General features: G+C 37.9%; 1 protein-coding gene across 1 annotated transcript in view; it reads left to right on the forward strand.

Moving 5' to 3' along the window:
- The first annotated feature begins 984 nt into the window (after positions 1–984).
- The window catches only part of pparab (peroxisome proliferator-activated receptor alpha b), a 39,575-nt gene continuing 16,414 nt past the window's right edge, over positions 985–24,145 (forward strand). Inside the window, exons 1-3 of the mRNA XM_077209768.1 lie at positions 985–1,189; positions 15,971–16,195; positions 18,047–18,204. Coding sequence (XP_077065883.1) covers positions 16,009–16,195; positions 18,047–18,204 — 345 coding nt within the window. The 5' untranslated portion in view covers positions 985–1,189; positions 15,971–16,008. The remainder of the gene's footprint in view (positions 1,190–15,970; positions 16,196–18,046; positions 18,205–24,145) is intronic.

The raw sequence follows: 24,145 nt of genomic DNA on the forward strand, positions 1-24,145 counted from the left end.
CTTCAGTGTCACATGATCCTTCAGAAATCATTCTAATAGGCTGATTTATTATCAACATTGGAAACAGTTCTGCTGCTTTTTTGTGATAGGCCTACTTTTTTCAGGATTCTTTGATGAAATAAAAAGTAAAAAATAACAGAATTTTATTCACAATATTAAAATAACAATTTGAATCTTTATTATCACTTTTTATCAATCTAACACATCCTTGCTGAATCAAAATGTATTTTAAAAAAAAGAAATGACTGACCACAAATTTTTGAATGGTAGTGTATATTGTTACAAAATATATTTTTTTTGTAATAAATGCTGTCCTTTAAAAAAAACAAAAAACTTTTATTCATCAAACAATCATGAAAAAAGTAGCCTATCACTGCAGGCTCTAAAAATATATATTTTACTGTTTCCAACATTGCTAATGAAACAGCATATTACGATTTCTGAAGGATCTAGTGATGACTGGAGAAATGATGCTGAAAATACAGCTTTGATCACAGGAATAAATTATATTTTATAGTATATTAAAATACAAAAACGTTATTTTGAATTGTAATAATATTTCACAATATTACTGTTTTCCTGTATTTTCGATCAAATAAATGCAGCCTTGATGAGCATCAGAGTCCTCTTTCAATAATTAATTAAAAATAGTTATGTTTCCCAACTTTTGATATTATAAATTTCCTGCAGTACAGGACTGAAGGCCTTTTGCACTGTATCTGTCATTGTTAAAGTTTACAGGACGATGGCGAGATGATAAAGTATCTACACTACATGCACTGAATGTTACTGTATGCAGTCGACAGACATGCACAATGTCCCCTGAACCCAGTCCAACCAGTCAGCCCATCTCATCATGTACTGGCCATCATCCACACCACACTCCTCCATCGGCGCTCCAGTTCGTACTGCGCTCTGATTGGCCGAGCGCTGAGGTGTGTCGGGGGGTGTGTCTGTACGTCTGCATGATCATCTGGGCGTCATGACGCCGTTTCCGGGAGGCGCGCGAGACCTGCAGCTGCAGTTTGACAGCGGCGGAGGCGCGCGACAGGACTCGGCGGAGGTTATGTGTTTATATTAATTATTATAAATGATATTATGCTGCAGTGATCGCGCTGTCAGCACCATTACAGGCTCATTGACGCCTCAAGACGTGATGTTCGACGAGCACTGGCTGCTGCAGCTAAAGGTCAGAGTCAGTTGTGTGAAGTGAAAGGAGAGCACTTCTATTCTATTCTATTCTGCTTTGTTTTCTCTTGCTATGTTACTGTATATTTTTTTTATGTATTAGATATTGACAGTATATTTGTCTGTTTAAAATCATACAGCAATGCTTTTCCAACGCTTATCTGAGCATCAGATCGTTTTGTTGACATTATGCCTTTTAGATTTGAGAAGAGCTGAGATGTTTGCTCTTGTTGTGAAAGTTACATAATATAGTATGTATTTTATATAAAATCACGGGTGCACAGGTGTTTTCTGATACTTTCTTATGACACTGTTTGAGTGTTAATCTGTGTCTGGAATTGTGGATTTTTAATTTTTTAGTAACCTTGACTGTAAATTTAAACTCACTATAAGAATTTGTATATGTCATTATTAATATTAGTAATTATTCTTATCATTAATATTAGTGAAAACAACAAAAGTATGTAAACCAGGCTTTGTTTAAATTTGTAGGTTAATCACACAAAAAATCAAAACGAAAAAAATATTTATACATTTGCATAAAGACTATGTTGCCTATTTTAAGTACAGTTCACTTTTTGTATTGTTTTGTAGTTCATGTGTTGTTGTTTTTTGTAACTACCTTGTAGTGAGAGCTGCAAGATTCTGAACAGACAACCAAACAAAATAACGTTTTTTTACTGCATTTCTGGAGTTTGTTAAAAAAAAATGTTTTAATTAATTTGAGTTCATTATTATTATTTTTTAAATTGGGTTGAGTGAATGATTCAACTCACTCATAAAGACTTTGCGATCATTACTGGACGAATCAGTTTTTTTGAATGAGTCTCTTTTACATGAATGATTCAATGACAAATACATTTTTAACAGTCACATGTCGCCAAAAGGTGTTCATATCCGAACTTTTCCAGTACTTCTGTGATAATTTAAATTATTGTAACACAGAAATGAAAGACTGTTTGCGTAGCTGTTTCGGACAATGGCTCTCTCTGCTCTTTTAATGATTAATCGTGTAGCTCTAATTGGAGTATTATAGCATGATATATGAATTTGGTAATCAAGTGGAATTACAGTCTGACAACATTATTGTACTATGGTATCACCACAGTACTTTGTGTTAAGGTCCAGTTTCATCATCTCAGACACACTGCATGATAATTTAGTGGTTAATACTGTCCTTTAATCCTATGGTGAGCTCTTTGTGTCGTATCATCAGCTAGCTGAGCATGCATTTACAAGACCTTCTCAGGCATCCTCTAATCTGCATTTACTGTGCTGTTTTTCTCCTGCTTCTGCTGTAACTTACTCTAAACTGCTCTCCCACTGCACATCTGCGATGTTAAGCGCGCCTTCTTCAAATATTCAACACGATAAAGCTGGTCGCAGTGTTATCAGACAGATTGCTTATGCTTTTAATGTGTTTGCAGAGCTGCAATAGAGAGTTTATTATGTGGTAAATGGCCATCTTATAAGACCTGGACTGATTCATTAGAGTTTAGAAATAGTCGCTATGATATGTCTCTGATCCTTTGTTCGGTGTAAGTGGGATTTTTCTTATCCTAAGCCAAAGTATGAGTAAGTGTAATAGTGATGTTTGCTCTAGTAATAATTAGTATTATTGGCCAAAATCTGAGCATCTTCATTCATTTGTCCACCTGTTTTATTGGTTCCAGCTCTACAGTAACAAGCACAAGCATTGGGTTCAGGGATAAAACTGCTGTCGAGTCCCAATAAACTCAAATATTTAGGTTGTTTTGACAGTGAAACTAGTACTGTCAGCAGATACGGGCATGTTGCTGGACACTGTTCTCACATACAGACTGTGTGTTGCAGCATGCATTACCATGACTCTCTGTAATTTGACCTAGATCTTGCAGTACCTGTCTCAGATTTACCAGCTACATAAATGCCAACTGGGTTTTTCCATCTCCGTTTATAATAACTGATGTTTGATAATTTTCTGGGAGGTTTGCACTACCAGTTCTTCAGGTTGCAATTTAATTAGGACTCCACCACAGTAGTCTGTCTATACAGTATAACTCATGCATTATATTCTTCTCAAAGTCATATGATAGACGAATTTTAAAGTTTTTAAACCGTAACAAGAAAAACTACTTTTTCACCAGATAATGACATGTGTCTGTCACATCTCATCATGTGACTTTACGCTAGTCATTTGGACTATTCTTTTATGTTTTATTAAAGTCAGCATGAAACGATTGCATTTGTATTTTTCTTTTCTATTTTGATGTATATACGAGTGAAACGGCTTCTCGGACAAGAACAAATGTGGGCGGAGCTTGATTTTGTCTGTGGGGAATTGATTGGATGGTTGTGGTTTGCTATTGGTGGATCTCAAGTTAGTGACAGATTGTTAAATTAGTTTTTTCTTTTCTTTTCTATTTTCTTTTTTTTCTTTTCTATTTTCATGTATCCGTCTGAAACGGCTTCTCGAACAAGAACAAATGTGGGCGGAGCTTGATTTTGTCTGTGGGGAATTGATTGGATGGTTGTGGTTTTCTATTGGTGGATCAGGTTGTCATATTTGGTTCTTGCTCCATTTGTAGAAAGTTCTAGAAAGTCCTGAGCTCTCTGTAAACTGGTACTAGTTCGACAAGTTTGACACAGAGATCAGCAAATCAGAAACTCGTAATTGCGGTAATTCCAACATTTGTAATTTCTGTTACACATTGGTTGAATTGTAACTTGCATTGCTTGGTTAATACAACAGACCCCTGGACACTAACCAGACTGTCCTGTTATTGCTGCGGGGCCAGTGTTTAAATATCTAAAGCAGACACACTGCTTGAAGCACTAACCCCACATAAACTTACATAACTGGACGTTTTGCGAGGGTCATGGAGTTTACTTTGTGTTTTCTTAGTTGTGTTGACCTTTATTTTGCCGTAGGTTTCAGCTTTATCTGTCATGACATCTGTGGAGTATTTGAGTGTTTAATCTTTGCAAAGTATATTTACAGAAAATTCTCTTTTCACATGTTAAAGTAGGCTAATAGGTGTTAAAAAACTGTCATTATTTACTCACCCAAATGACGTTCCTAAGTTGTGTTTTCCATGGCAACACTATTCTATGGAATTTTTAAGCTCTCGCATGTAGGGTTGGGTATCGTTTGAATTTTAGTGATTTCAATTCTGCGTATTGATTCCAATTATTATCGATTCCCAGTTTCGATTGCAATATGGTTATAAAAAATTAAGTCAAACATTTCGCTGTCATAAATATTTATTCTGTGTGTTTTTGCACAACATTCCATTCCAGCTAAATACCATGAACAAAAATCAGCAGCCCAAATAACAAACTAATGAACTAGACTAACTAAAATAAATGTCAAACATTATTCAAGACAAGTAAACAGTTAAGCAACAAATAAGCAAATTAGCAATAGCACAAATAAATACAACTGAACAAAGTTCAGAAATTGATATCTAATGTAAAATAACACTGCATAGTTTTCTTTTTATATCAATCCGTATTAAAGTTACAAAAATTATTCAGTCAAGATCAGTGAGTGATTTTCTTTTTCCTATGTTCTTTGACTAACAGTAATGACACAGACGACCGCGGGTATATTAGGCTGCTGTCACTTTAAGACCTGATGCACTGATCCATTATACTGTTACACGTGATTTTTCTTTCTCAACTGTCTACGTTAAATCAACACTTAACCGACTGTGTTTACGAGGGTATTTTGACTTAATTTTGTGTATTTCTTTTTTCAAGCTCCACAAAACGTGAAAGAGATCTCAATTCAGTATTCGTGTACAGAATTGAGTTGCTTTCGCATCTTATTTAGCTTGAATGGTTTAAGGCTATGTTTACACGGAAACGATCTGAAGAGAAAATGCAAAAGTGGTGTTGCGTTATCACTTTTTATTTTGCGTTTAGACGAGCGTTATGGGGGGAAATCTGCGTGCATATGGTGACGCAAAAGTGTGTGAAATTCGATGTAGTATGCACTCCAGGCGGCTAGGTGGCAATGTGAAGCACTGCCACACAACAACACCAAGTCCGCGCGCCTGCGTACAACCTTCCTTCTACTTCTCTCCCTAGTAGCGCAAAATCAAAACATGGCGAAGCGAACAGCAAAAAGACTCTTGTACGTTTATCAGCTGCTAGGGCAACTTGAAGGTCCGACGTATGGAAATAATCCGACATGTTGGTTGTTATTTTCCTGTACTGGCGCATGCCTGTGACGTAAACGTGTACGTGACGAGAGCCACCGTGAGCAGATTTGCGTTTTTACCCTTTAGACGGGAACGCGACGGTGGAGCGTTTTTAATATTTCCACTCTGGAGGGGGGTTTCACTTCTTTGCGTTTTTAAGGCCCAAAAACGCTGTCGCCGTGTAAACGAAAGGCACATCTGATCAAATATTTTTACGTTTGCACCCGCGAGCGTTCTCGTGTAAACAGGGCCTAAAACCACATTAAAATGTGCACAGAGGAATCGATGTGTAATCGAAATTTTAATTTTATAACAAGTATCCAATTCCAGAACTGGAATCGATTTTCGATTCCCAACCATATTCACATTTGAAGTAACCTTATGCAGGGCGCTAGTTTGAATGTGCAGAGACCTACGATGTTTTAAACCATTACTGTTTTAATTGCATAGACATGCAAATAAGTACATTAACCAAGGGTTTACAAATGTACAGTGTGAAACTCAAAACCTGACAAGCCAGGATTATTTACTAACTCTCAGTGTCAAACATGTAAGAGATAGGCTAATATACAGTCAGACGATCATAAACACAAAGCTTGTATTACCCCGAAGGAGTTTTATTGTACAAAATAACCATCTGACTGTAAATTACCTGTGTATTGCACAGCCACTTACCAAATAAATGAATAAATAAATGGATGTGATTTTTTTTTTTTTATGTTGAGAGGAAAAAGAAAGCAAAGTGATACAAAAAACAGCCTGGGCTAATGTATAATTTAGCAGTAAACAAGTATTTCAGAAAAGCCACAAGGAACAAGGAAAATAAAATCGGCCTCCATTAATACCTTTACATGATTGAGTGTCTTTAGTTTTAAGTAATTATCATCACAAATTTCCTCTCATGTCAGAACATGTTTTGCTTCTTCTGTCTGCCTCTCTGCAATGTTTTCTTGCTCTCAAAATCATAAGCAAAATGCTCATCTCTCCTGGTCTCTTTCTGAGGGTGTTTGTCTGACTTGTGTTCTAGCATTTGCAATCTAACCCTTTTTTTAGTTTCCAGCAAGAGAATGGGAATGTTCTTGCTCGTTCCGTTCCCCCGCTGTTTATTTTCCTAAAACAGGATTTTCAGGTCGGGCTGACTATAGTTTTTCAATCCTAACCACCTGTCTGTGTCTCTGTAAATGCTAACATCAACGTCTCAATGACCTTTTAAGTAGAACATGTACAGTACACTACTGTTCAGAGGTTTGGATATATTTTTATTTTTTTATTTATCGTCTATTACAAATCACAAAGCACTTTTGAAAACTGAAACTTGGACATTCTGCCAAACATCTGCTTTTGTGTTCCATAGAAGAAAGTAAGTCAAATGGGTTTGGAACATGAGGGTGAAATGATGATAAAATGTTAATTTGTATCCCTTTATCTGTCACTTTTTCCTGCATTTACCAATGCATCAAATGCACGTATGCATGCATGAACGCTGTTTTTTTGCGTGAAAGTGTACACGTCTTCTTCCTCCCTCAGATGTTTTCAGACTGAGTTGTTCACTTTGTTTAAACTTAGCCATGCACATATAAACTTTAAGTATTTATTGCAACATCAGCACGTTGGGTTTGAAGAGACCTGTTGAAATACAAAACCACATTTTGGTTTACTCAGGCAAGCCAGGTATCTTTAAACCCAGTGACAGACGGAAAGACAGACTGACTTAATTGATCCCAGAGGGGAATTTCATTTTAAGCCAACACAGAGCAGTTTTAAACGTGTCATTTGCTGCGCTTTGACCTGATCTACTGTTGTCTCACTACAGTTTTAATCTCAGGAGCTTCTGTCCTGACCGACAATACTGAAGAGCTGCTTAAGTCCGTCTGATGAGGACTCTAAACATCCATCACAGTAAATGACCATGTCAGAGACAGACAAAGCCTTAGCCACTTAGGAGAGATTGTGAGTTAATGAGCCAGGACTCTCTGCTGAGGCCTGCAGGCGCTGTACAACAAGCTTGCTACAATCACACTGTGGATTTACGCATGTAACAACTTTTTTTCAGTTTTATCCAGTGAATGAGGTAGGGCTGGGGTAAACAATTATTAACTAAACGATTAGTTGGGCGATTATTTTATCGATTAGTCGACTAATCTAACGACTAATTGGACGATTAATATAAAGATTATTTTTCTGCTGCTCGATTAAAAAAAACATAATGTAGGCTATCTCAAATAAATTAAATAATGTACTGAATCATGATACTATAAGCTGGCTAACGCTAGTCTAATGTTATGTATTTGAACACCATCATTAGAACTCTATAACCGCCAAAACGTGTTAATAAAATATTTTTTACAAACATTTTTTATCATAGAGAAGGTTTAAATACTAATATCAGCTTACTAGGGAAACGGAGGCGGAGTTAGTGGTGCTTCGGAGGCTGCTACTGCAGGAGATGATTCGGGAGAGGTCTAGCCCCTTTACCAATCAGAGCGCGTGCTGACACGGAGTAAAGCCTTGTTTAAACTCGATGCGTCCGCACGAGCGCGAAGGTGCGCGCGGCAAAAATGACGCGTTGGGTGCGCAAGACCCCATTTCGCTTGGCTGTGTGCACGGCTTCTTTTGTAACAGCGCGCGGTGCCGCAACCGAGGATGAACGACTTCAAGCCGAATCTGCCCGAGCATGTACGTCTCACCGCACCGGCACCCAGTTTGCGCGTCTAAATTGCAACGTTTTTTTTGTTGTTGAGGGTTTGTTTACTGTGTGTGATTCATTTAATGGAAAGCACATTCACTTCGAGTTGTCTTCGTTCTCCTTTCTGCAATGTTTCGGTCTCACTCCCATGTGAGGTGGCGAGCTGTACAGCTGGAAACGGTGCAAAAAATAAATAAACAAAGAAGTGTCGCCGCAAAAATATGGCGTCGACGTAATTTTGACGTCGAAGCGTTGACGACATCGACGCGCCGCTACAGCACTAGAATGAGGTATTGAGAAGTGCACAGTCAACGTGAAATGACTGTGATTGCTTGTGCAAAACTTTCCACCACAATGCCTGGCTGTTGCTATAGCAGTTTCTAGGGTGTTATGAGTCGTTGCTGGGTGGATGCTGAGTGGTTGCTTGGTGGATGCTGGGCATTGGCTGGGTGGTTGCTGGGTGGATGATGAGTGGATGCTGGGCATTAGCTGGGTGGATGTTGGGCATTTGCTGTACATTGACTGGGTGGTTACTGGGTGGATGCTGTGCGGTTGCTGGTTGGATGCTGGGTGGATGTTGTGCGGTTGCTGGTTGGATGCTGGGCAGTTGCTGGGCATTGGCTGGGTGGATGCTGTGCGGTTGCTGGTTGGATGCTGTGCGGTTGCTGGTTGGATGCTGGGTGGATGCTGTGTGGTTGCTGGTTGGATGCTTGGTGGATGATGGGCGGTTGCTGGTTGGATGCTAGGTGGATGATGGGCGGTTGCTGGTTGGATGCTGTGTGGTTGCTGAGTGGATGCTGGACAGTTGCTGGGCATTGGCTGGGTAGATGCTGGGTGGATGCTGTGCGGTTGCTGGTTGGATGCTGGGTGGATGCTGTGTGGTTGCTGGTTGGATGCTGGGTGAATGCTGTGCGGTTGCTGGTTGGATGCTGGGTGGTTACTGGGTGGATGCTGGGCAGTTGCTGGGCATTGGCTGGGTGGCTGCTGGGTGGATGCTGTGCGGTTGCTGGTTGGATGCTGGATGGATGCTGTGCGGTTGCTGGGTGGATGCTGGGTGAATGCTGTGTGGTTGCTGGTTGGATGCTGGGTGGTTGCTGAGTGGATGCTGGGCAGTTGCGGGGCATTGGCTGGGTGGATGCTGTGCGGTTGCTGGTTGGATACTGGTTGGATGCTGTGCGGTTGCTGGTTGGATGCTGGGTGGTTGCTGGGTGGATGCTGGGCGGTTGCTGAGTGGATGCTGGGCAGTTGCTGGGCATTGGCTGGGTGGATACTGGGCAGTTGCTGGGTGGATGCTGGGTGGTTGCTGGGTGGATGCTGGGTGGATGCTGGGTGGTTGCTGGGTGGTTGCTGGGAGGATGCTGGGAGGATGCTGGGGAGTTGCTGGGCATTGGCTGGGTGGATGCTGGGTGGTTGCTGGGAGGATGCTGGGTAGTTGCTGGGCATTGGCTGGGTGGATGCTGTGCGGTTTCTGTGTGGTTGCTGAGTAAATGCTGGGCAGTTGCTGGGTAAATGTTGGGCAGTTGCTGGGCATTGGCCAAGGTGTATGCTGTGCGGTTGCTGGGTAGATGCTAGGCATTGGCTGGTTGGATGCTGGGAAGTTGCTGGGCATTGCCTGGGTGGAAGAAGCCTTTGTGTCACTTCTCATAGAGTGTTTTTTAAGTTCATAATAAAAGTGGTCTGGTTAACTGTTCAGCTCCCTGAACTATTAGGTTTTTCAACACCCCAACTTTAGAGCATATGACTAAAGGAATTTATTTAGAAAGTAAATAACGTCTATTTCAAATTTATGTTAACGTCCAAATATAGCAAACTATATCAAGATGTGTTGCACCAAGTTTTATGTAAAAATAGGCCACTAGACATTTACATACACATTTACATTACATATATTTGACAAATGTTTTTATGCAAAGCAGGGTTGCTATAGTTTTAAATTTAGTTTCTATTTGTATTTTATTCTATGTTTGTACTTTCACCTTAGGTGTCTTTTTTTCTATTAGATTAATACTTCTATGGCTGACCTATTGCCCTTAAAGTCAAACCCTGAACATCCACTGATCCGTCACTGACCACAACCAGATTAAGAGGTGTTTAGTCATTTCAATTGATCAAATGATTTCAAACATCATGTGACCAGATTCCATTCAAATGATATCACTTTCCCCAGTCATTTTAGGCACTTTTAACCTGATAAAGAATGACTTGTGGCTTTCAGATTGTTTCACTTCAGATAATGTTACCGTGAGAAGTGTGCCATCCTGATGTCACCGGGTTTTGGTGTCCGGTTTTGTTGCGTTGGCCCCTCATCCACCCCCAACCCACAATTTAGGTCATGTTGTGTGTTGAATTGCAACTTGAAACAAGACGAACGCCAGGCGCGTGAAGCATGTGCCACCGAACCCTGCTGGACTATTAGTACTTTCCACGTGTAAAGACACACAAACATCAGATCACATGTATAAACTCAAGAGGAAGGTGCGGTTTTGTTGTGGTTTTGCACATGCTGTTCTGACTCTAATTCTAGTGGGAATGAGCTCATCTGTTTTGAATTTTTTTATTGTTTATGTTTTGCTGATATATTTAGCTCGCAATGCCTATTTTTGATAGACGTCATGATATATTTCATGCATTGATGATTTTCAGGACACTGCATTCAAACAGACTGTAAGTGTATGTAGTGTTTCTGTCCGGGCCGCCCTATATCTCGGTTTTAATCCACTCTTATTATAATGCTGTTGCAGGAGTTGTCATTGATTCACTAAGATCGTCCTTGGCCGTCCAAGACTCTGTCCTGAAGCTAATAACTAATCCATTACTCCAGTCCTCATATTTGTTGGTCATAGCTCTAACCTTATGATGTACTTTATTGGTTATTAATTATATTGTGTTTGCTCAGTAAAGCATCAGTTTCTTACTACTTGAAAAGGTAATATAATAAAAAAAAAGAAGGATATATCTTTGATCATTGGGAAATAAAAGAGCTCAGTGTATACTGTTACTCTAGACTTGGGTGGTGGCAAAGTATTCACACATATATATGCAAATTGCAATCATATATAATTGATATATAAATGCAAAAACAAAATCTTACTGAAAGCTCATTTTTTGAGATATTAACCTTAAATTTGGTACACATCTTATTTAGATTTATGGCTTTGATTTTCTCACAGTTTTAGAGTAAATGTGTTTTGGAAAACATATCGGTTTAATTTTACCCTTAGATGAACCAAGGTCTTACGGAGTTGAACAACATGAGCGTGAGTAATTACTGACAGAATTTTCATTTTTGGGTGAACTATCTTACCTTTAAGTGGACTTTAGGAAGAAAAAAAAAACTAAAATTCTATTGAGGAAAATAAGTGACAGAAATGTTTTGACAGCATCCACTGATCTAGAAAGGAAATCGCTGCCCCTGGAAAACTGTACATGCCATATGCTTGTACTGTCCAGCCTGATAAATACCGTACACATGTACTTTTGGTGGTGGTGTGTTGGAAATGCCCTGGCGTTTGGCCCGTGGTATGTGACTGTGCCCACTGGCTGCCCTCTCTCTGTCTGCGGTGTGTGTCCGGCTGAGACGAGTGAACAGGGAACAGTGTGTTCTTGCTGAGGGCGATGCAGTGTTGTCATCACAGGAGTGAGTAGGTGTTAAACATGGAGCCGCACACATTCAACAAGCTCGCATTACATACAAGATCTTTGTTTAATTGCACGAGTCTTACATAATCGTGAAGCGGCGGAGTATTTATTCTACTGCGGCGGATTGGTCGCCTGGTCATTTTTTGAATTTTCATTTAATTGGTGTTCAAGCCCTCTGAGGCTTATGAGTATAAATAGAAAAACGCTATATGGTCAATTGTTTTTTTGTTTTTTTTAACTTTTTATTACATTTGAACTAAACACATACATATACATTTGCATGTAACAGAAAACAACAACACAAAAAAAGAAAAGGTTAGATAGGTCCTTCTAAAAAAAATTGCATATTGTGATTTTCCATAATGTAATGATAAAAATTAAACTTTCATATATTTTAGATGCATTGCGCACCAACTGAAATATTTCAGGTCTTTTATTGTTTTAATACTGATGATTTTGGCATACAGCTCATGAAAACCCCAAATTCCTATCTCAAAAAATTAGCATATCATGAAAAGGGTCTCTAAACGAGCTATTAACCTAATCATCTGAATCAACTAATTAACTCTAAACACCTGCAAAAGATTCCTGAGGCTTTTAGGCCTGTTTCATTACTCAAAACCGCAATCATGGGTAAGACTGCCGACCTGACTGCTGTCCAGAAGGCCATCATTGACACCCTCAAGCAAGAGGGTAAGACACGGAAAGAAATTTCTGAACAAATAGGCTGTTCCCAGAGTGCTGTATCAAGGCACCTCAGTGGGAAGTCTGTGGGAAGGAAAAAGTGTGGCAAAAAACGCTGCACAACGAGAAGAGGTGACCGGACCCTGAGGAAGATTGTGGAGAAGGACCGATTCCAGACCTTGGGGGACCTGCGGAAGCAGTGGACTGAGTCTGGAGTAGAAACATCCAGAGCCACCGTGCACAGGCGTGTGCAGGAAATGGGCTACAGGTGCCGCATTCCCCAGGTCAAGCCACTTTTGAACCAGAAACAGCGGCAGAAGCGCCTGACCTGGGCTACAGAGAAGCAGCACTGGACTTCAGGCATTTTGGCATTTCCTTCTCCCCAGTCTTCCTCCAGACTCTGGCACCTTGATTTCCGAATGACATGCAAAATTTGCTTTCATCCGAAAAAAGTTCTTTGGACCACTGAGCAACAGTCGTCATGATTGCGGTTTTGAGTAATGAAACAGGCTTGGAGTTTTTAAAAGCCTTAGGAATCTTTTGCAGGTGTTTAGAGTTAATTATTTGATTCAGATGATTAGGTTAATAGCTCGTTTAGAGACCCTTTTCATGATATGCTAATTTTTTTAGGTTTTCATGAGCTGTATGCCAAAATCATCAGTATTAAAACAATAAAAGACCTGAAATATTTCAGTTGGTGTGCAATGAATCTAAAATATATGAAAGTTTAATTTTTATCATTACATTATGGAAAATAATGAACTTTATCACAATATGCTAATTTTTTTAGAAGGACCTGTATACTTCCCTAGTATTTTACATTGATATTCAATACCACCTCTTTTCTTAGTCTTCTAGTAACACCTTTCCAACTCCACCATTTCTATTGACGTATTTGTTATCATTTCTATGGTCAGTTGTTAAAGTCTGTACTTTATTGAGTGCTGCAAAATATTTTCACAATTTTAATATAAATCACAGTTTTGCATGCTACCGTTTGCATATTGAGTTTTTAATTTTAAAAAGTAGTATGCAATATATCCTTTGCAGTATGCAAGCACTCCATTTTGAACAAAATCTTTGAGTTTAGTTCCCTAAAATAGAATTGGTTAAGGCGTGGCTTAGCGAGTTGTCACAAGTTTTTTTTTAACTTACCTTGATTATATGTAACTATGGAAAGAATGTTTCTTTGAATGTCAGAAAGAATAACAGTTTTATTTGTTCCTAAATTGCTGTCCCAATTCCATTTTTTTTTTTTTCTAAATTGAGTTTGATAGTTTAAATGAACTTTTATATATCAAAAAGTGTCTAATTAGTTTTAAATCATTAAAACACAATTTAACACCGATTCATTAAAAGTTTAACACAAGTTGATACTGAAAGTTCCCTATTAAATACATTTTTTCTTAAATATTGGCTTCAGTGTTTCCCCTAGAAATTTTTCCAGCAGCGGTGCTGTTATGTGCCCGAGGTTGTTACCAAGCCGCGCGTGGTGGGGTCCGGGGGCATGCACCCTGGAAGATTTTTTTTTTTAAATAACCCCTTAAACCATGACTTCTGGCAAGTTTTGTGGATAGAAATCATTTTAAGAAAAACAAATATGACATACCATCAACTGATTCAAGGCATGATTATTGCAGCACGTACCTTGAACTGCAGTCACAAACAGAAACCTTCATTTTATAATTTTAGACAGGATTGTTCATGTTTTCTTTTGTGTTCATTTTCAGCTTGGTAGAAATTGTTTAGGGGAAAAATGAAACGGCACAACCCAGAAAAAGATTATTGAAAATTTATTGAAAATTTTATCTTAATGGGAAAGGCCACACCCAATCTGTGACCACTTAATTTGTCTGGGCTTTTTATAGAAGATCTCTAAGGCTCTTTGGTAATTGAATGATATTGTGGGGGTATTTTTTGTTTTTGCAAGAAGTCTTATGCTCATCTAGCCTGCATTTATTTAATCAAAAATACAGAAAAAACAGTAGCCTAATATAGTGAAATATTATTACATGATGTTCTTTTTAACTTTTTATTAATCAAAGAATCTTTAAAAAAAAAAAAGAGCATCACGTATCATCATATTAGAATGATTTCTGAAGGACACCAACAAGTTTAGTAGACTCATCTGAAAAATGTAATATGATTTAACGTTAACTATCAGGACTATGAGCAGTTGGTGATACTTCCTCGTCCTCATGGAGAGCGCAGTTCGTACCGCTTTCTCCTTTCCACAAGCGCTTGCTCTCCCTTGGCGTCTGTCGTTGCTATATAACCATGAACAGAGGCGCGCTTGAAAAAACGGCAGCATTTGAAATAATGAATTTTCACGCGCAAAAAACGTGCTATGTGAACGGCCCCTTATGGCAACGCGACATTAGTCTAATCGAAAATATTTCCATATGTGGCTCTTTCCTCCTTGTTAACAAGGGGATTCAGAGCCACCGCATGCAGCGCCGCCGGTCGCCATGACAGTGTTTTTAGGTGTGTAAGTGAATGAAGTGAATGTCGTGATATTGCTGATCATGGAAAGATTTTGCAGCGGCGCTGAAAATCCAGCGGCGGCGCTGCGCCGCTGCTGAATACATTGTAGGGGAAACACTGGGCTTCTTTGAGGTAGTACTCTCCAGTTTCAATTTTGATTATTATTAAGTCCAGTATGTTTTACATACTATCTAATAAACTTACATGTTTGTAGTTTATAGTAACATAGTTCAGAGTATAGTTGCGATACAAAAGAAGAACTTTTTTGAAAAATGTTTGTGCACTCAAAGTTTACTGCTATTACACTTAAAGGTAAACTAAAAAGTGGGCCAATTTAGTCCCAAGAAGTATTGAAGTAGTACACAGGTCTACTTCTAGTACATTGAATTTAGTATACATGCTAAATGAAGTATACTTGGAAAATATACTTAAATTGAATTGATAAAATTAACTTGATGAGAAGACAACATTTGAAGATTATAGGGTCTTTTTCTCTGGAAATTGACCATGGTAATTTCATGTGAAACTCTCAATACTGCTGTGCTTTTTTGAACCAGTCATTTATAAACTCGCTCTGAAGTCATGTAATCTAGCCCTCAGATGAACTATTTACACTTGCATTGTGTCATAATAAGTTCATGAAACTCGCATGACCTCAAAATAGACCTATATTAGTGGCATGCGAGTAAATGCTTAACGCATCAAGGATATTTACTATGTCTCTTTTGAGTTTGCAGCTCCTGTGGCCTGGTTTCGCTCTCCGACTTTCTCCATGTGTCAGGCAGATGCAACACAGACGTGTAGATAAGGCTATTTAGGGTGAACTTAACCATAATTACTGCTGATAAAAAATATTGCAGACAACGTAAAGCTTATAGTAGGGCTAATATCTGACAAGCTGTTATTTGTTGTACCTTAATTAAATGAGACGAAACTGTGATTTATGTTGAGGATAACCTGTGATTAACCCTAACCCTGGTTTGAAAAACTGTGTGACTGTTGTTATTGCTAAAAACAATTTTTCGTTTATTGGAATAAATCTATCTATAAACAATTTAAAAGCTTACAATAGATTTTCTTTAATATGTCGACGCTGTTCCTCCAGGCTGATGTGTGATTGGCGCTCTGGCCCTGTCCGCCAGCATGGTAGACATGGAGAACCACTACAGCGCCCCGTCGCCACTGAACGACACAGTGGACTTCATCGGGGGAATGGGAGACCTTCAGGACATCTCTCAGTCCATGGATGAAGACGCTCTCAGCAGCTTCGAGGTGACCGAGAACCAGTCGTCGGGTCTGGGCTCCGGATCGGAGAGCTCCACTGCGTTAGGTACCCAGATGCTGCCACTCAAAATACACTCTGACTTTTTAAGAAAAGACACTTTTCCATGCAATTGTATTGCATTGCATTGCACTGTGTTGCGTTGCGTTGCGTTGCGTTGCGTTATGTTGCATTGCATTGCATGACATTACATTACTTTGCATTTCTTTGCATTTCTTTGCTTTGCATTGAATTACATTACTTTCCATTGCATTACATTGCATTACTTTGCATGACTTTGCATTGCATGACTTTGCATTGCATTGAATTAAATTACAATGCATTATATTACATTGCATTGAATTACATTACATTACATTGAATTACATTACATTACATTGCATTGCATTGTATTTGCAGCTGATTTGCAAAGAATAAAACCAGAAACTATACATAAGAATGCAAATGCAGATGTTATTGGTTTGCTAACATATTGTTAGCCTTTAAATTTTGTTAGACTTATGCTTATGAACAAAAATTAAGAAAAACAATTTGCCAATATGATAAAAAAAATGTATGAAATAAATATTATCCCAAAGAAAGTTTTTTTTCATCGTCATATCTATGCTTGTTAAAAGTTGTTTTAAAGTAGTTCAAAAATATTTTTGCCTTCATGTACTTGCATAGAGAATGTTGTGGACATGTGGATATTATGCAGCATAATAACTTTCATATTCTGTCAGGCAGGAAATGGTTTTTCTTCATTGCTTTCAGCGCATATTCCATTGATTTATCAGATGTTATGTATGTGCAAATTATCTAGAATCATTTGACATGTTTGACCTTTTAGACCTTGTTGTGTTGCAGTTTTTGGTTAATCTTGTGGTTCTGGAATGTCTGACCTAGTTTTCACTCTTAGAAGCTCAATGGAATCCGTATTATTTCTATGAACAAACTTTACATTCTTAAATTTAAACCTCAAGGGCAGAAATGATTAGTTTCAGAATCATAACCTGTTGTTTCACAAGTAACAGTTAGACAGCGCACATAAAAGTGATTGTAAGAAATCAGAGTGTTGAGGTTAAAACACCATACATGAGAAATGAGGAAATGACATCATGGAAATGTGTGATGAAGCAGCAGAAAGTCAGAGCAGTGATTTCTCAAAAGGAGGTAAACAGGTGGTTTTGGCTTAATGTTTGTCATAAAATGTTGTCAAATGTAAAGACTTTGAAGTATTTTAGCAATTTGAAGAAGACTAATAGTAATTTCACACTACTCTCTTTGGTATTACACTGAAAAGCTTTGTAAATGTGTTTGTATGTACTTATAATGTATGTACTTACTAATAATCAGAATTGTTTCTTGATCATCAAATCATCATATTTCTGAAGGATCATGTGACACTGAAAACTGGAGTAATGATACTGAAAATTCAGCTTTGATCACAGGAATAAATTACACTTTACTATAATCACATAGAAAACACTTATTTTAAATTGTAATAATATTTCACAATATTACTGGTTTTACTGATTTTTTAAACAAATAAATGCAGCCTTGGTGAGCAGAAAATACTTATTTTATAAACATTAAAAAATCTTAGCCCAAACTCGGCTGTGTAAATGTGGACGGATATATAGATAGATTTTGTATTGTAATATATTTTATTTATTTTAGTGTGTTTCTTTGTCATTTATTTTTATTTAATTTTGTAAAAAGAAAAGAAAAAAGTATCTATTCTATTCTTTTGAATGCCATTGATTTTCTAATTCCCTTATAGATCATTTTAAAGTGTGCACATTAGTTTTTTGTTTTGTCTAGTTGTGTCTAGTTTTGTTGAATGAGTGACTTTCTAATGGTGATTTAGATCACTTTTAAGTGTGCACAATTGTTTTGTTTGTTTGTTCACTCGTGTAGATGCCCTGACTCCTGCGTCCAGCCCGTCATCATGCGTGTACGGTGGCCCGGCGGGATCAGAAGAGTTCACCTCCACTTCTCTGAACCTGGAGTGCCGCGTGTGCTCGGACCGCGCGTCAGGATACCACTATGGAGTTCACGCATGTGAAGGCTGCAAGGTGAGACCTGTGCTTTTGCAACTATCCTTTTACATAAATTATTTAACATGAATCCTATTGCATAAAATAATGAAATTAGACTAATACAAAATAGACAAATACATTGCGAATGAAGTGGTAGACAGCAGAAGAGGGGATTGGGATGATTTTTGATGAAACTTGGGAAGCGGTCGGCCATTTCTCATTGTTCATGTGCATGTGTATGTGTGCATGTGTATGTGTGCTTGCCTATGTAAGCATGCATTTGTATATGTGTGCGTGTATGAAAAAAAGTGTCCTAAATGAAAACTGTGCAACCCAGTGTCACAAAAAAGACTTGTATATATGTGTTATAGTTCATTTTTCAACTTTAAAGTGTTAGTTTCTTTCGTTCTGGATTTTTCAGGGTTTTTTTTAAATAAAAATCAGTAAATTCTATTCTCGTTTTTTTATTTTTGTCTATTTAAATTCTATTTACAAACTCACCACACACAGTAATGGCCAATAACTGTAATTTTTTGAAAGCCAATTTCTTTCTGTAAAAGATGACACCTTGAACATTAAAATTTTACAGTAAAAAAAAAAAAAAAAATATGTGAAAAACACCTATTTTAGATTCAGGTTCTAAAGGGTTAAAGGGTTAGTTCACCCAAAAATGAAAATGAACCCATAATTTACTCCAGGAGGTTAATAAAGGTCTTCTGAAGCGCAGCGATGCATTTTTTTTTTTAAGAAAAATATTCAAATTTATAAGTTTATAAACTATAATCACTGGCTCCCGGTAACGGCCGTACGCGTGTCTAGTTCCGGCAGAAGAGTGACCTTTGACCCGACGCATGTCGTGTGATGTAGGAGTAGCGTAAGCTTAGCCGAGAGTATGTTTTGTTGTTTTTGTTTTGCTCAATCCTCTGCGCTTCCACGTTCGTCAATACGACAGTTTTTCTGTGTAACTACTCTCACATGCACTGACGGCCTGTTCGAGCCCCAGGACACGCTCACTAAAGGTCATTGAGGATGTTTTGCCCTCAGATCTGTGTCTTAAGGAACATCTGTTGACTGGACACATTAGTCATAATATTGCTGTCTGTAAAACAACAAAAAAGATGGGACGTGTTCTTACCACAGATGTGTTTACATGTGTTTTAATGTCTAAGAGCTGTATGAAGGCCAGGAAGACCCTTCTAGTTTTGGAAAATTAAAGCATTTTGACGTATTTTAAATAGTTTTTTTGGGGGGAGTGTCAGAAATCGGTTGTTATTTTTATTTTATAACAAATATTGGAGCCAGTTATTTGTTGCAAATAATCTCTAAAAATATACTGTATATATATATATATATATTTATATATTGTTTTTTTATTATTTATCAATGATGTCAAAGTAGGATGTTTTCATATATTATCGCAATATTTATCTGATAACTACTATGCAGAAAGTATGTTTTTGTGTTTAGTCTTTTTTTATTTTCAATAATCATTAAACTACATCAATCAAAACTTAACATGTAATAGTTAATAATTAATAATTAGTGGCCAACCGATATATCGCCAAACTAATTGGCCGATTAGTTTTTCTTTTTATATATATTTATATAAAATACATAAATGTTAATTATAAATATATTGGCTTTATATCGGCCATCAGCCACCCTGCTCTCTAAGATATAGGCATCGGCTTTAAAAAAAAAATGTATCGTTGACCACTATTAATAATAATATGTATTTATTAATTAATTATTATTATTAAATCAATATTATCATTATTAAAAATCAGTTGACAGTGTCATTGTTAACGAATATTGATCAAACTAATGCCTGCACTGCATCTCTCATGAAATTTCCATATAATGTTCATCTTTATGGTTCTGTATATTTTGACTAGGGCTGGGAAAAGATTAATCGCGATTAATCGCATCCAAAATAAAAGTTTGTGTGTACATAATACTGTATATGTGTGTGCAGTGTATAATTATTTTGTAGATATATATAAATACACACACATGCACGTATATATTTAAGAAATATTTGCATGTATATACTGTATATATTAATTATATAATTTTTTTCTTATATGTATACATGCATGTGTGTGTATTTATATATACAAAATAATTATAGTGCACACACATATATTATGTAAACACAAACTTTTATTTTGGATGCGATTAATCGCGATTAATCGCGATTAATCTTTTCCCAGCCCTAATTTTGACACCTCACTTGCATAACTTTCTTCAGCTCCTCAATGCTCTCTGATCGCACAGAAACGCTGGAAGCTATTTATTCATTTGTCACCCGTCTTACAGTAGGCCTGTCAAGCTCTGGCCTTGACCCTGATGTAAAAACACGGGCAACAGGTGCGTCCTCGCCCCTCTCCTGTGTAAGTCATGTGACTGCTTGAGCCAAGCCACAGGGCCACAGCTGCAGAGGTCATCACGCTTTAGTAGGGGTTAAATAAAGCCTGTGTGATGTCATGATGCAGTGTGTATCATTTATTCAGGCTTATACTTATTCACACTCATTTCTAATACTGTGGAGTAAGAACAGTACGCCAGGTAAAGCGCATTTCATTAGACTCTCACACAATAAAATTATACGTAATAATATATATTTACATTGCATATTAATCATTAATTGTGATTCTCCGAAACATCAATGATCCCGAAAACTTCAGAATTGAAGTTCGAAATGTCAAAACGGCATTAGTGTGAATTCAGATCTATGATGTCATCAGTAAAATGATGCTTAGAAAAAGAGAAAAATACCTCAAATGTGCTTGTCTAGAACTTTTCAGATATTCATAACGAAGCACTGTTAAGGCCCGTTCAGGTTCACACCAAGAACGATAACTATATTAGCGTCCACATCGGCGGACAATAATGTTCTGTTTATTATAAGCACGCTGCAGTTTTGTCGTTTGCCACTTTAAATGCACAAACTCTTTAAAGTCAGGTGGATTCTGATTGGCTGTCAGTGTTTTTATCGTCTATCAGCTGAAAAAAAAAACGTGATTTCAATTTTTTTTAGAACTATATCTTTATCATTACCGATATAGTTATCCTCCTTATTGTGAATGGCCTTTACATATAAGTGCACTCATTACCACCCCTAAAATTAAATTAAATTCAAATTTTTTTGTATAGCGCTTTTCACAACACACGTTGTTTCAAAGCAGCTTCACAGAAAGACTCATTCCTTTAAGACTCATTACAATTAAGAGTGATCTGTTATCAGAGGTAACTGTCTTATGTTCATATACAAATCATCGTTAGCTAAAAATTTCATTAATTTAAAGGGGTGGTTTACTGCTTTTTTTCTTTGCATGATTGTGTTTATGGGGTCCAATATAACATGTCTTTCGTGTTTGTTTTTTTTTGAAGCCTTATTTTTCATAAATTTCACCTTTATTGTAAACCGTTACTTTAAACTGTTACTTGAAAATGCTAGTGTTGCTTTTTTGCGTTTGAGATACGGTTTTCTCCTTATTAAATATTTAATATAACTGAATAAATGACTGAGTAATACCGTTTTTTTAAGTTATTGTTTTATCGATATAATGAACAACCGTTTATCTATTCACAAAACTTAGTTTACTCGGTGTATCGTTTTCTTTAGGTGTACATGTGGCAACTGTGTTAAAATGCCAACAGAACGTGAAAACATCTATAACAGTAATACGTATGTAGATAAACAATACATAAAACCTGTAAACAAACCATACTGTACACTGATAACAGCAGCTGAAGTTTGCTGTCGCGATTACATATTATTTTTTGAACTTTACACATGTTTGTCTTATTATACACACAAAATAGCATCGAACTAACTGGCTACTAACAAACAGCGGTGGCATTGGTTTACGTTCTTCGATATATAATACATTTACAAAATTAGTACATAATTACAAATTCAGGTCCAAAATGTTTGTACGCGTTTGTCATAGACACACGAAATAGCATAACTAAGTGGCTGGCATTTGTTTACGTCCTTGATAAAAAATAAAACATTACGTCTAAAATGATACATGCAAATTTTAAAATGATTAAGTCTTAGGGTGTATTCACACCAGGAAAGTCAGATAGTTCACTTGCTTTGGTCCGGACCAAATAAATGTTTTTTTTTTTTTTTTTGGTACGGTTCGCTTTCACACTGCTCTTTTTGCAAGTGAACCAAAATTTGTAAACAAAACCACACGTGTGTCGTGCCGACGCGGTGTCATTGGTTGTTGCGTTAAATCTTACCCAGATACAATAGTGCTATTTTCTGATTGGCTAACAACACCAGAGGAGACGTGCTTGATTCCTGCCGGTTCCACAGTGAGAGCGGCGCGGCCAGAGTTTTGGGCGCTGCGGCATATTAAATATATTACAAATAGTTTTTCAGCGTGAGAAATACAATGTGTGGCGGGAGAGCGTGACAAAAGACCGAAATGAGTGACTGTCACGCTCAATGCGTGACACTTGAGAGCCCTGTCACTCATTCATTCATTCATTCCATTCCAATGATGCACACACGACACGCAGAAAGACGCGCAACAGTATCGTGTGGCCAGACAGCGCGCCGGAATGGAATGTAGTAGGCTACAACAGATCCTTTTCCCATAACGCAACTCCGACTACAGAAGCCTGTTAACTCAAAGGCGCAGTGCTTTCTTGCAATTGGGTCGGTTCATGTTCACACCGTAAACGAACCGTACCAGAGTTCGTTTGGAACCGTACCGAGACCACCTCTTCAGCTAGGTCTCGGTTCGGTGTTTGGACCGCACCCGAGTTCGATTGCTGTATTCACACCTGCTCAAAAGGTCCGCACCAAGGGGGTAAACAAACTAGAGTTCGATTCAATCGAACCAAACAAGGCAGGTGTGAATACACCCTTACTTACAGGTTGTGGCCCAACAACTGCTGCCTCTGGTTTTAAAGTTGGAACTGCTTCATGCTTTAGTAACAGTTTGTTGTTGAATCCGACATTGAATTCGTGGAGATTCTGGAAGCTGTCTTCCGTACAATGCGCAGCGCAGAGAGCTAAATTACGATTGTTATTTTCTGGAACATAATCAAACATAAATTGTAGCCATTGTTGACGAACTACAGCGTCCGTAGGAAGCCCGAACACAGAAGACCTGACAGCTGGGTGAAAATAACACACTTTCGACGGCATGGCTACTGCTCTCCACTATAACTGTTCCTCTTCGACAAAGCAGCAGAAATATGGCCATGCCTCCTTTTTTGCATATTCCGGAGGGAGGGTTGATTATGAGTTAGTTACATAAAAAACCCGGTAAATATCTCGTTGTAGTCCCATTCGGGTCGTTTTTGTAGGCATTAAACTTCCTGATTTTTAAAAGACGATATCTCTGCTTACGTTGAACTTTCAGCGCAGCAACTTTCCAGAGACTGTTCATGCACCAACAGCAACATTACACACTATTTAAAATGAAAAAAGTGAAATCGCAATCAACCATCCCTTTAAACAATTTAACAATTTAAGGCAGAAACAAAGAGCTCACTGAAGTAATGAATACTTACTGTTTGTTAACAAATGATTATGACAGAAAATTGTAGCATTGGTGCATGTTAATATTAATATAGAATTTATTTGATTTGCTTTACAACAAACGTAGATTTCAGAGCCATGACACTCCATTTCATAACTCGCTCCCCTGCGTCTCACATCTGCTCGGTCATGTTCGATGCCCGTGATTTGGCCGGTGAAGGAACATGCGGCCCGGAGCACGTCGTCTTCCAGCGGGACCAACACCTCCCGCGTTTCTGTCCTCGACTCAACCTCTACTCCTCTTCTTCTCCATCTGTATCTCTCCATCTAATCTCCCTTTCGAAACAGTGTTTCTAGGGACAAAATGGCTCAATATGTGTGAAGCAACATCCATTCGTTTTTACAACCCCATCCCTTCTTGCCAGCCTGCACTTTGAGTCTCTGCTCTCGCTAGCAAACCGCTGGTCGTCT

Source organism: Siphateles boraxobius, unplaced genomic scaffold (assembly GCF_051911475.1).
Source record: "Siphateles boraxobius isolate OS27281-9 unplaced genomic scaffold, OSU_SipBor_1 62, whole genome shotgun sequence".
In the NCBI taxonomy this organism is placed as follows: domain Eukaryota; kingdom Metazoa; phylum Chordata; class Actinopteri; order Cypriniformes; family Leuciscidae; genus Siphateles; species Siphateles boraxobius.